Raw genomic sequence first — 14,468 nt, forward strand, 5'->3', positions numbered from 1 at the left:
TGATATCAAACGCTTATTGGTTCTCACCTGCTTCGTCACAGATTGCGACATGCCGTGTTTCAGTGGATTGACATTTGAAATGAGTGCGCGCCTTCACGGAGAGAAGCCGGATTCATCATATTTTCATGGATTAATAAATTAAATTCTGCTCTGTACCCTATAAAAACTATTACCGCCAGAGAAGACTGACTGGAACTCATCATCATCATTTGAACTACTTTTGGTACCACTTTTGACATTTTCGCAAAAAAAAAAAAAAAAAATTATTGTGATTACGCTTGTTTGTCTGTCACTCTTTTATTTATATTAGTAGGTAGTTTAAAGAAATGGCTATGGGTAGGTTTAGGGGTAGGTGTAGGATTAATGGCTCAAAATATCGTTTTAATGTTATATTTTTACTAAAATTGTCATTTTCCTACACATTTCTGCCCATTATGTTTTATTCTTTTAACATCCTGTATAAAATGGGTAGGTTTTTAGGTTCGGGATGGGGTTTAGGGATCTTACATTTATCTACAAAACGATAAAAGGGAAATTATACATATATCTTTAAGACATGATAAGATTCGTAAATTTTTTACGTTTTTTTCGCTGTAAAAACGTAAGTATTTTTACGTTTTAGTGCCATAATTACGTCAATATTGTACGTTTTAGCACCTTTCTAAACGCACAAAAATGTACGTTTTGTGTCTTTGAAAGTTACGTATTAATACCTACGTATTAACAATGAGACCAGGCTGCAAATTTGGACTAGTTGAAGAATTTATAATAGATAATCTGTTAAGGGAATAGATTTTTCAGTAAAGATTTACAACTGGCATGTTGTAGCTATAGTTTCTAACTGTATTGCTATTTTTCATAAATGTTAGATAAAAAGAAAGAAAGAGTAAATGGTAATGAGGAGCCATATGGTCTTACCTGTAATTATATCCTTATTGTAACAAATGCTATAGTTAAACAACTACAAGAACTATGTTACTTTTAAGGCCGAGTACAAGTTAGAAAGAGATTTAAAATATGGACCTTCTTGAATTTTGTCTAAACAATTGGTTTTGTTTAAGAATGTTGCATTTTATTATTTTGAATATTTGATTACTGTACTGTATTTTTCTATTACATTTACATTTGCGTAATAAATCATCTGCTAGCTACAGCCATGGTAGGTCTCTGACTAACTGATACCTGATACTGATACCTAGTGAAAACTGATACCTAGTGGTCAAAAGCAATAGCAAAAGTAATAGGTCATATTATTAAATTGCAGACAAAGATTTTGGATAGCTAGGTTGGTTTGTATGTTTGGTGCGGAATGGGTGTGTAGGGGGCCCAACCTCATATTCTTTCAGAGGGCCCAAAATTGCTAGCAGCGCCCCTGACAATTATACTCTAAAGCCCGGGATACACTGCACGATCCCAGACGAAAGATTGCCATCATGAAACAATCGTGGCGATTTCTGTGATCGTGGCTCTTAATCGGTGGTCCTATGTCGTACAATGAGAGAGGTTCAAAGACGCCCGTTTTCCTTGTCTTGGGACCAAAGATAGAGCCCTACGATCTTTTTCTGACAGTGTCAGAAATTCAGCATGATCGTCGCACAGTGTGTTTACTGCTACGACCTTCGTCTGCTGACCAGCCAATAAAAATGCGACATGAAATCAACGCGACATGGCGCTAAAACTTAAAACTGCTTACCTCAAGCTCTTTTCCCTTCTTCTTTCGCCACTTCCTTATTATTTTCAGCACACATAAAAACTACAACTGCCAAAGTGTGATTCAACATGATGTTTTGTTTACCACTAGCGCATGCTGATGATGTTTTATTCTCCTACAGAAACTTGCATCGTAGCCTATGAGTCAATAGGTGTCATCATCGTACAGTCTACATGCATGTCGTACCCAAGTTTAGTAGATCCATGTCGCACAGTGTGATAAAGTAATGATCTTATAGTCATTACTTCAGGTTGAATGATTCTGATTGGCCAAGAAAAACAGACAAATTTGGTAATCTTCCACACATGGACAGATAGTCAGAAGCATATCTCCATTCATCAGGATGCTGACGAGGGGAATCTGGATTTAGGTACTGGATGTCCTTTTGGGGTCATGACATGGCGTCTGTCTGTTCTCCAGCAGAGTGCCAGTTGTCCACCAGTACAAAGGACCTGCACAGAACACTTAGCGCACATACACAGATACACATGATTCACAGCTTCTTCAAGGTTGAAGTTAATCTGAGCTCTGCTCTGAGCAGGAAACTTTCCCAAAACATACTGATAACATGTTCTTTTCTCTCAGTGAGAGGTACAGACAATATTCAAAATTATTTTCTAGTGTTTGAAAAGGAAAATAAATGCTTTAACATACGTTGAAGAAGTCATTCAAATAATTTAACAGAAAGATAAATGTTGATTAATAACTTAAAAGATATGTATTGAAGCGGCAGTGGTTTTTCAGAATCAGCACAGTTCAGGTCACTTCTTTTTCTGAACACAGTGTCACACCAGAGACCTTTCTGATCTTGTCTTGACATCAGTGACAATAAATGTCTCTCATGGAGGAATCAGCATCTCTTTCTCATGAGAAAGCTTAGAATATTTGCCACATCAGCACCTTCACAAGTGTTAGATTACAAAAACAAAAACAATTCCAAACTCTTGGCGACTCTAGATCAAGAAATTATGATGCAAATGAACCTCTTTGTTTAGAGCACCCTTTTCTTATACAACTTTTGAATCACAACAATTTAATTTATATTTCTTTTGTTTAAGGTTAAGGTTACTGCATCTTAACTTTCATGGAGTCAGAACTGCTCAAAGTGATATGGGGTGTCAAGCTTTATTTGCATGTCTTGCCAAGAACTCAGTTTGTCCAGTGTGAAACCACACATAGACCTTCACAAGTGCTGTATGATGATGCACTCAGTTTACATTTTACAGATCATAATCACACTTCAGCTGTTATATTCCACAACCCGCACATTTTCAGCGATATAAAAAGCCACCTTCCTCATCTCTTAGTTTCAAACGTTGTTGTCGTCTGTCTGTGAGCAAGTGACCTTTCTGATCTTGTCCTCTCATCATTGAGCTCCGGAAAAATAAAGTTAATAGACAAGGTAAAATCAATATTGATACAGAGCACAGGTTTAATTGCATATTGTGTGTTTTTTGTTTTTTTTTCCCTCAATCCGACAGAAAATACACAAAAATTTAAAACTGTTTTGTAAGAAGTTGGTGAACACATAACTGTATTGCTATTGCAGTGATAGATTTAGTATTTGTGAGACGCTATTGTGTTTGTCTTCCAGTATCTGTTCTTTACTAGATTATCTGAGGGATTTGACTAAATCAAGATGCTGCTGATCATTGAAGCTCTTCTCATTTTAGCTGTTTTAGGACAGGTAAGCTTGTGTTCTAGTATGAATATTACAGACATGAATACTGATGATTGATCATTATGATTCCTGTTGCTGCAGGATCACAGAGCTGCTGCAGGAAAGATATTTCCACTGGATATGGCACTGAATTCTGTTGATGATCAATATGAGGGTTGTAAAGAGAACATGACAGACCAGGTGAAGACAAAATATCTGAAGAAGGAAATCAATGACTGTCCTGAATTTAGGGATACTTGGCACGATGGTGAAAAGAAAGCCAAGAAACCACAGGATAATTTGAAACAGAATCATTCAGTCGCCATTTATGTGTACACTAACAACAATTCGCATGTATTTCGTAATTTCAACAATGCTGTTCGTAGTGAGAAACAAGAATACAAAAAACAGACATTCAAATGGTATTCACTTCACTTTCTGTTAACAGAAGCAGTACAGATTCTGAAGAACACACGAAACAAATGCTATTCAACTTACCGTGGTACAACTGCTGAGTTTGATAAGAAAGTTCTGAACACAGAGGTTCGTTTTGGTTCATTTACATCCTCCTCTCTTGATCGTAAAGTAGCAATTGATTTTGGACCTAAATCTTGTTTTGAAATCGAAACTTGTGAAGGTGCTGATGTGATCAAATACTCCAAGTATCCTGACCAGAAAGAGGTACTGATTCCTCCATATGAGAAATTTACAGTTGTTGATGTCAAGACAAAAGGTCAGGAAGGTGCCTGGTGTGACACTGTGTTTAAGTTAAAAAGCTCTGGGAAAATAAGTTACCTGAACTGTGGTGCTGATGCAAAACTGGTACAAGACAGGGCCAAACTTTAAATCTTCACTCATTGTGTCTCATCAAGTCAAAAGTTGCTTCCTTTATAATGTTTGAAAGCTTCATTAATTCAAAATTCAAAATTATTTACTTGTGTTGCTTTAACATACATTGAAGAAGTCATTCAAATAATTTAACAGAAAGATAAATGTTGATTAATAACATCAAAATATATATATATATATCTATCTATCTATCAAGAAATTATGATGCAAATGAACCTTTGTTTAGAGCACCCTTTTGAGTCACAATAATTTCATTTATATTTCTTTTGTTTAATTAAGGTTACTGCATCTTAACTTTTATAGAGTCAGAACTGCTCAAAGTGATACGGAGTGTCAAGCTTTATTTGCATGTCTTTTTCAGCAATATAAAAAGCCACCTTCCTCATCTCTTAGTTTCAAACATCATTGTCGTCTGTCTGTAATCATCTTTACAAGTTTAAAGTAAATGTTTAGAGTAAATGAAATGTTATTTGTTTTCATCTATTTTCACAGTTTTCACATGTAACTATGTTGTGTAAGGGGAAAGTGATAGGCAAAAGCTTGTTAATAGGCATTATTTTAACTACATGTTAATAATTATGTACCAGCTAAAAGGGTTCCCTGTATAGTTTTACAGCATTAGTTGAGTTTATTTTTCTTGAGAAAAATTAACATGTACTGTACCTGATATATATCCACATAAATTGGTATTGAAATCGCAAACAAATTTGTCAATGCTCAGCCTGTTTTGAGTTGTTTTTAAATATGTTTTTCTGTTCTGTTCATGCCTGAGTTTCTTGGTTGGTTTTCCAGTTTCTTTGTTCCCTGCATGTTTGTTTCCTAGGTTACTGATTGATTAGAGTATTCTGATCAGGTGTGTCTAGTTAGTCTCTCCCTTTGTTTGCTCGGTGTATTTAAGCCCTCAGTTTCAGGCCTTGTCCACACGTACATGGGTATTTTTATAAACTGAGTTCTTCCTGCTTTGGTTTTAAAAAAAAAAAAAAAAAAAAAAAAAAAAAAAAAAAAATTATGTGTCCATATGAAACCACAAAAACACGCTATGAAGCGCTGTCAAGAGCATGCCAAACCAACAGATGGCGATATAACCCTAACCGTAAAGCCATGTTGGCCAATCAGAAGCCTGAGGTTATTACTGGTTCTGGTTCCAATCAAAATCTCCGGTTTTACCGTCTACCATCTACCATCTTTTCTAAAAATCTTCACCCTGGCAGGAGTTTTAAAAAAAAAAAAGGTTCAGTTTTAGTGACTGGATACGGTGTTTGCGTGTGAACAAACAGCTAAACCACATAGAAAAAGCTGCGGTTTTGAAAATACCTGTGTTCGTGTGGACAGGGCCTCAGTTTATTCCTTGTCTTGCATTGTTGTGTATGTGGTTTTCATTTCTCCCAGTTATTCTCCTGTTAGTTGTGTTGATTATCAGATTAAATTCTGTCTGAGCACTTCCTGAGTCGTGTGCTTCATTACAGCCACCTACTCTGTGACACAGGCCTAATAAAAACACAGTAGGTCTACCAGTCATTGTACCATCTAAACATTAAATTGTTATCAGTAAACCTAATGAAATTAATGTTCAGTTATGAAATGTTTTGACAATCGCAATATAGTTCTTATGATGCAAGATTTTTTTTTTTTTTTTCCCCATAATTCTCACTCTGAACTCTGAAAGGCAGCCCTGGTATTTATTGTTTGAATTTCGTAATAAAACTTAGAGAATTTGAAAGCTGAGACTTTGTTTCTTATTAAAACTTTATTAATTTAAAACTATTTATTAATTAACTTGTTCTGTCTTGTCGGTGTCCTTTTTTGGACATGTGGTATGAGAACAGTGTCAAGTTTTTTTTCCCTTCAATAAAATATCAGTAAAAGTACTAAAGCTCTTGAGAAAATGTTCAAACTCAAAGGGTTAAACTTATTATATGAGGTGTTTAATTTAATATTCATTTATTTTTGAGGTTTACAAATTCTGCAACTCTGCACCACTATCTAGGATACCTAAAAAAAAAAAAAAAAAAAAAAAAATGTTTCAAACCCTGCATTTGTGATTTTGTTATATGCAAATGATAAACATCATATAAGCATCAAAATTCAATAGACCAAATTCATAATTTATCAAAAAGCAGGTTGTAAACTGATAATAATAACTAAATAATAACCATTTATCTTGATCCTTCTGCAGGTTCACCTGTATATAATTTGAGCAACTTTAAAGTCATTTGGTTACAGCACTACCCACTGGTCAAAGTGTATGCATCATATTTAACTTACCATATAGAGCAGGGGTGAGCGATCATGCTCCTGGAGGGCCACTGTTCTGCAAAGTTTAGCTCCAAATCAAGGTCTTTTTAGGCATACTAGAAACTACCTGTATCGACTCGTCACACAAAGTGGGATCCAGGCAGGCTTTTATTAACAATAATCGTGGTCAGACAGGCAATGGTCAGATAACAGCAGACGTGATAACGGAGGGCAGACAGATTCGTGGTCGTGAGACAGGCAGTAGATCAGGGCAGGCAGAGAACAATCACAGGTCAGAAACAAAGCAAATAGTCCAATGGGCAGGCAGCAGAGAATCGTAAACGGGAATCAACAAGAAGGCAAACCAACAAAGAACGCTCAGAAATGCAAACCGTAGTAGTACAAGACATCGCAAAGAGGACTAGACTGGTGACAGTTTATATAGGCCAGATAACAAGCTTCAGCTGGATGGGGTAATCAGTGCCAAGGTACCGGGTTGATGGGAAATGTAGTGTGTGTATGTGTGCGAGTGTGTGTCAGTATTCGGGTGAGGGCGCCCTCTGATGGCCAGAGGAGGGAATCACGGAGTTTGTCTCTGTGACACTACCAGACAGGTGTGTTGAGGTGAGTCAAAGCTAAACTCTGCAGGACAGCGGCCCTCCAGGACCGAGTTTGGACACCCCTTGATATAGATGTTATGACTTCTTTTTTCTTTTTCTTTTTTAGCCTTTTTAGGCAGGAACTCAGTTTGTCCAGTGAGAAACCACAAAGACTTTCACAAGTTCACAAGAAAAAACAAAATGCATGCTATTCAACTTATCGTGGAACAAAATGTAATGTTCTGAACAAAGATGTTTGTTTTGGTTTGTTTGCATCTTCTTCCTTTAATCGTAACAAAACAGCATTTTTTGGAAATGTATCTTGTTTTGAAATCTACACTTGTGAAGGTGCTGAGGTGACTAAATATTCTAAGCTTCCTCGTGAGAGAGAGGTGCTGATTCCTCCATATGAGAAGTTTAAACTCACTGCTGTCAAAAACAGAAGAGATCAGAAAGATCTCTGGTGTGACACTGTTTTTGTATTGAATAGCACTGGAACAAAAAGTGACCTGAACTGTGCAGTGGTTTTCAAGAAACCAACCAAGTCTGTAAAAAATATTTCAAAATTTATGTTGTACCATGAACAAAAAGATGCTTGGAATTAACGCGGTTACATGATTTACAATGACCAATGTGATTTTTTTTTTTCCTTTTAGTTTAGTATAATCAATAGTGTCAGAAAACATAATTTGTTAAGTACTGTTAATTTCAATAATGGAATAAAGTTTGTAATTGACCATATTAAGCTGCTTCAAGGTGATTTTATGTGTCCCTAATTTATTTCTTCAGTTACACATAGTCTTTTTGCATCACATGACTGATTGAATGATAAGGCTGTACTAAGTTGCAGCAGCATGCTAATTCAGACCAAGCAATCACACCCAGGGCCTATACCACCTATACCAGTTTAGGTGGCTAGCCAGGTAAGTTTCATTTTAGTTTATTCCAACCCTGGGTTTTAGGTTAAAAAAGTGGTTTGGCTTTTAGCTGTGTTCATCGTCAAAGTAACTAATGCTCCATGGCTAACATCAAAGCCTGACTGGATTAGTTTGGTTTTGTCAACTCAAAACTAATCCCATAATCCTGAGTTTGTTTAACTTCGAGCATCATGGTTTATACTTTCATCTCATATATTAACATTCTGTTTTATTTCTTAGCATGCTAACATACACCGGTGCAAGCTAGCAGTTCACTAAAAAGATTATTTTTTTGAATGTACTTGTTCTAGTCTTATACAAACTTTAATTGTTTATTGTATTGTACTGACAGACAGGCAGAATTTGTGCTTGTGTTTGTGAAACCACAAACACACTAGGCCTTCAGAGGTGTTGCATTGAGCTGAACACTTTCTCACAGATAAATATGAGCTGGATGCATGAACATTACACTTCACATGCCTCACAGCAAGCTAAATATCTGAGAATAAATATTTGCTGCGTCATAACACATTTGAATTTCAATAACGTTTCTGAATGTTCTGAATACAGTTTTCTATGCATTTTTTCTGCTATTTCTTTTGTGTTTCACGGCTCAATCTCTTAGAGTAGAGTTTTTAAACATTTGATACCAATGACCTTCCAATATGGTAATTCCCCTTGTGATCGACCTCATAATCTTTCTCCCGGTTTCACAGACAAGGCTTAAGCCTAGTCCCAGACTAAAATGCATGTTTGAGCTGTTTTAAGTGAAAGCAACTTGCACTGACATATCTTAAAATATATCAGTGCCATTGTTTTGTCTCAAGATGCACACAGTAATGTTTTTATTTTTTTTCTAAGGCATGTTTATAAAAGCTGCTTAAATGTCCTAATTGTAATGGCCATCACACCAGAGTCTCCAGCCGTAATGGCTGCCACATCAGAGTCTCCAGATGTAATGGCTGCCATGCCAGAGGTGTGAATTTTCCCTCCAAACCAGTTCAGCAGAAATCCTGCCCTACAGCTAATTTCTTTGGTTAAGGTTTCAGTGACGGGTAGGTTTAGAAAGTGTTTGGTGTAGGCAATCAGTACTATGATTGATATGACCAATAAAATCTTTAGAATCAGCTGTGGTGTGGGAAGAAATCACGCATGCCAGAGTCTCCAGCCGTCATGGATGCCATGCCAGAGTCTCCAGCCGTCAGGGCTGCCACATCAGAGACTCCAGCCATCATGGTGTAAGGAACCCCGCATCGGCCCAAAAACGGAATCCGACGGCCTGGGCGAAGGTTAACGCGTGTATGCCTTTTCAGCGCATCTGTGAAGTTCACTTAATTTCACTCGTTTAATCTGACTCCAATTTTAAATGATTATTACTCTTAGGTTTTGTTCCCAATTGGAAATTAATCATTTGTTATGTATTAATTTAGATTTTTGATTATTCTGGGTATCTCATATTTTCAATTATTCGTTCATTACGGACCCATATCACTTAGAAAAGTCACTTCGGCCAGTGAGTGCCTTTCACGATCACAAATTCGCCAGTTCTGATCTTAGTCAGAGGGTGCAGAGTTTACGAATGCATTTGAGTCGAACCGCCACATGCTTGTTCATACAAAAACACAGTTTTCTTAGTCACGATACTGCAACTTGCTAAGCCAGTTGATAGATAAAAATCAAAAAGTCCCATGATGTGCTAACATGCTCCTTTCATGGGCCTTTAGTTTGAATCTATCCTGACGCAGATTTGCGGAAATATGGACTCCAATAATCTACTGGTCATAATGATTTCAGAAGAATCCAGGGTAAATCAAATATAACATTTTATTTATCAAGTAAAAATGTAACATGTCAATTTCATAGTTGGACAATTAGAAGCCAATTCAGAAATAATAAATGCATAACATCAATTGAAATGCACATGCACACAGCGGTGGATTAGTGTTTGAAGACACTTGTCCATCACTGTGTGGGGGTCTCTGGCTACAGAAAATCCCCCATGACTACTTTGCACTTTACCTTATATACAGACCAGAACAAAAGGGTTGTAAATATTTATTACACCAACACCTGTTTTGGGGGAGAGGAGTGGGTTTTTCAACACCCAAAAGGAGAACAGAATTCTCCTTAGTTTTCAATCTTTTTCATAATACCAGTGACTGCTGTGAAATTGAGACCATTTTACCAATCGCACTGAGACATTTAAAATGATACCAAACATGAAAGGAATAAACAATAGATACACCAGATACATTATACTTCTTGGAGAACTTTCAGTGGCTTGAGTCAAGGGGAAAGGAAGGAGGGTGTGTGTGTGTGTGTGTGTTGGGGGGAGGGCTATTGCATCCTGTAGATGTGTGAGGGCAAGGCGGTGTCCTACGCTATTTCTTTGAGATCTTCTCTCCAGATGAGTTTTATTGCTTTATTGCAGGGTGCTTGATCTCAGTTTTTGTCTTAGCAGGAAAATCTTTAAAAAAAAGTCTTACAATGGCCACCACAACTGAAATAACTGGGGCTTTGCTAAGGTGTTCAAGACTGGTGTCCAGTTTGAAGGATGCACCACTGATGTCAGTAAGAGAGCAGTTGGCATCCCAGTGGTCTCAACGCTTCAGAGTTTGGTTGTCCTGGGTCCGGTTTACCTAGAGGTCCCACTACCAACAGCTGCACTTCCTGTAATGGCAGTTGCCATTTGGTATTTTTGGGTCGCACACAAGCTATCAGCTCTTCCAGAAGTGGATAAGTTCACTCCAGCCCCCAAGCCCTGTCTAGAGCCTGTTCCAGCCCACAAGTCCAGTCCAGAGCCTGCTCCTGCCCACAAGTTCGATCCTGAGCCTGCTCCAGCCCACGAGTCTGGTCCAGAGGTCCCTCCTGCCACGAGTCCAGTCCAGAGCCCGCTCCTGCCCATCAGTCCTGGCCAAAGCCTGCTCCTGTCCACAAGTCAGGTCCACAGTGGTGGTCCTCAGCTACACTTTGCTGGCCTACAGTCCCGCCAGCTCCACTGTGGTGGTCCTCAGCTACACCTTGGTGGCCTTTAGTCCAGCCAGCTCTACTGTGGTGGTCCTCAGCTACACCTTGGTGGCCCTCAGTCCCGCCAACTCCACCATGGTGGTCACCAGCTCCATCTGCTCCACAGTGGTGGTCACCAGCTCCATATGCTCCACCGTGGTGGTCTTCAGCTTTGCTGAAATGGTCTTCAGTCCTGTCATCTCCACCTTGGGGACCCCCTGCCCTGCCAGCACCTCCCTGGTCGGTCATGATTTTACGCGTCAGTTAATGCTAATGTCATTGAATATGAAACAGCATCAACACTCATTTGTTATTGCACATATGTAAGTGTTTTGAAAACATTATACATATAAAACCGTCATTTAAAGACAAAGCATTATGAAATCATTTACTTTGGTTTGTGATGCAGCTGTCATTATTCATTCCTTACATATAACACTTTGGGAAAACCACCCTTCTGCATCTTAAAATTGATTCACACATTCTTTTTCACTTTATTTCTGACAAAGCTTCAACACCATTATCATTAAAACCACATTGTAAATGCACAGAGAAAACCACAAACATTTGGTTATCACACTATCAAAACCTATGGAGGTGTCGTGTCTTTTCTTCTAAGCATACAATTATGATGACTTGAATTAAAATAAAGATTGCCCAAAATAAGAATGAACTGAATCCTGCAGAAATCTGGAGAAAAAAATTACACATTTCCATGATAATAATCTGGTTTCAACCCTGTTTCTTTCTGCTAGTGCTGACATGACAGGAACAAGTTTGTCCTTTGTGAAACCACACATACACCAGACCTTCACAAGTGTTGCATTATAGAAAGTTAAACAATTCACATGCACAGCTGCTATGTTCCAGTACTCAAGCAGAGACATTTTCAGAGATATAAAAAAGCCACATTCCTCATCTCTTAATTTGAAGTGTTATTGTCGTCTGGCTGTGAGCAAATAACTTTTCCGATCTTTTCCTCTCGTAATTAAGCTCATGAAAAAAAAAAAAGATTAATAGACCACAATATTCTCGGGTAATTTTGGGGGTCAAATTACTATTGGAGAAACAGATTTAGTGAAACACTGTTGTGTTTCTCCTTGTCTTTCAGCATCTGTGCTGCTGTTGTTCAACGACAGATATTTCCACTGGATATGGCACTGAATTCTGTTAATGACCATTATTACAGCTGTACAGGGATAATGGTGAATCCCGTGAAGACAGAACTTCTAATGAATAATATCCAAATGATGTGTCATCAGTATCCCCTTGAAATAAGTCCTGTAAGTTGCGAGGTGGGGCCTCCATGGATTGGACTTGTTTGTTCAGCACATCCCACAGATGCTCGATTGGATTGAGATCTAGGGAATTTAGAGGCCAAGTCAACACCTCAAACTCGTTGTTGTGCTCCTCAAACCATTCCTGAACCATTTTTGCTTTGTGACAGGGTGCATTATCCTCCTGAAAGAGGCCACAGCCACCAGGGAATACCGTTTCCATGAAAGGGTGTACATGGTCTGCAACAATGCTTACGTAGGTGGTACATGTCAAAGTAACATCCACATGGATGGCACGACCCAAGGTTTCCTAGCAGAACATTGCCCAAAGCACCACACTGCCTCTGCCGACTTGCCTTCTTCCCATAGTGCATCCTGGTGCCATGTGTTCCCCAGGTAAGCGACGCACACACATCTGGCCATCTACGTGATGTAAAAGAAAACATGATTCATCAGACCAGACCACATTCTTCCATTGCTCTGTGGTCCAGTTCTGATGCTCACATGCCCACTGTTGGTGCTTTCGGCGGTGGACAGGGGTCAGCATGGGCACCCTGACTAGTCTGCAGCTATGTAGCCCCATACGCAACAAACTGTGATGCACTGTGTATTTTGACATCTTTCTCTCAGAACCAGCATTAACTTCTTGAGCAATTTGAGCTACAGTAGCTCGTCTGTTGGATCAGACCACACGGGCCAGCCTTCGCTCCCCACGTGCATCAATGAGCCCTGGCTCAAAAACTGAACATCTGTATACTGTATCCAGTGTAGACAGCATCAGTGATTATAATGGGTCCTATCTGCATTTGATGTGACACTCACATCCAAATATCAGCCATAAAGCAACTGATGCCAGTGGGCGGGGCCTATAATGATGTATAACTATTCATCGATGTCTTGCTTTGTAGGCATTCGTATGCAAATGTATTTGCCCGTGTGACATCACAGATCACCCAATATCAAAACAAGCTGTTTTTGGAGCTTGATTAAATAAATGCTTTGTTTATAACGAGGAGGATGTTTTAAGCTATGAAACCTGGATGTTTTAATGGTATAAAGACCTCTTATATGTCAAAAGATCAAGGCAAATTTGATATCTCATGTCATGACCTCTTTAAATGTCTCCAAAGCATGCTTAAATGGATGAAATTCTATGTAGGACACTTCTTTAATTTTTCCATTAATACAAAATGTGTTGCCATATAGATTTAAGTGCATTTCTGAATACAGTGCCATCACCTAGTCATTTTTTAAATTATTATTTTAAATCATTGTTTTATAATGCTGTAGTTTAAAGTCATCATTCATTCCTTACAGATAACACATTAAGAAACAGACCTTTCTGCATCTTAAAACTGATTCACACGTCCTTTTTCACTTTAACTCTGACAAAACCCCATTGTAAGTGTCATTGCCACAGTGCACAGAGAAACAAAACCACAAAAGTTTGGTTATCACATTATAAAAGCCTTCTGCATGCAATTATGACATCTACAACTTGAATTAAAATAAAACTAACTATTTGCTGAAGTTTTGAGCAGTATTAAACAGGGATTTAATAATTTCTGCAGCGCACATTGAATCACTCACTAAGTTCTCTGCCCTGTTCCTCACAGCTCTTACTCTATCCAAAGCATTATGGGAAATGTATTTTAAAGCTGAACAGCATAATATCAATGCAGTTTACCCTGTTTCTAATATTATTCATCAGCACTATTATTAACATTAACAACTATTTGTTATGGACAGAGGAGCTGGAGACAATAGGTTAGTAATGATGAGTGACTTTATTGAACAACAGTGTGGGATAAACAGATGACCAGGTAAGTGACTGTGAAGTAGATACTTGTGATGGTAGATAAGAATGGTAATACTGTCCTTTTCCTTTGCAGGTGAGTGACTCGTGGCGGATGGCTGGTGCAGAGGTAGACAGGAAAACAGGAATGGTAGGGGAACACACGCAGACACTTTACACGGAGAATCGCTGAGATAAAGCAGGTAAGTACTGAGCTTAAGTATCTGGCGGTGATTGTGTGGTGATGGGGATCAGGTGCGCATGGTTAGTACTCGGGTGAAGGAGTGCGCTGTGATTGGCTGATGGATGAGCCTGGCGGGTCTGTGACACTATTATTATTCTAATTAATTCACAACAGGGGGTGCATGTCATGTGTTTGTCTCTGTAACAGATGTGCGTACTCCTCAGATCTTAATGTT

The 14,468-nt window shown here is 38.4% G+C and overlaps 1 protein-coding gene across 1 annotated transcript; it reads left to right on the plus strand.

Moving 5' to 3' along the window:
- The first annotated feature begins 2,852 nt into the window (after nucleotides 1-2,852).
- On the plus strand, nucleotides 2,853-5,659 carry LOC127508507 (ecto-ADP-ribosyltransferase 5-like). Its single transcript, XM_051886540.1, has 3 exons — nucleotides 2,853-3,113; nucleotides 3,306-3,398; nucleotides 3,474-5,659. Exons 2-3 carry the CDS (start codon nucleotides 3,351-3,353, stop codon nucleotides 4,215-4,217), a joined length of 792 nt encoding a protein of 263 aa, XP_051742500.1. The 5' UTR covers nucleotides 2,853-3,113; nucleotides 3,306-3,350; the 3' UTR covers nucleotides 4,218-5,659.
- Nucleotides 5,660-14,468: the final 8,809 nt, after the last annotated feature.

Source organism: Ctenopharyngodon idella, chromosome 3, assembly GCF_019924925.1.
Source record: "Ctenopharyngodon idella isolate HZGC_01 chromosome 3, HZGC01, whole genome shotgun sequence".
In the NCBI taxonomy this organism is placed as follows: Eukaryota; Metazoa; Chordata; class Actinopteri; order Cypriniformes; family Xenocyprididae; genus Ctenopharyngodon; species Ctenopharyngodon idella.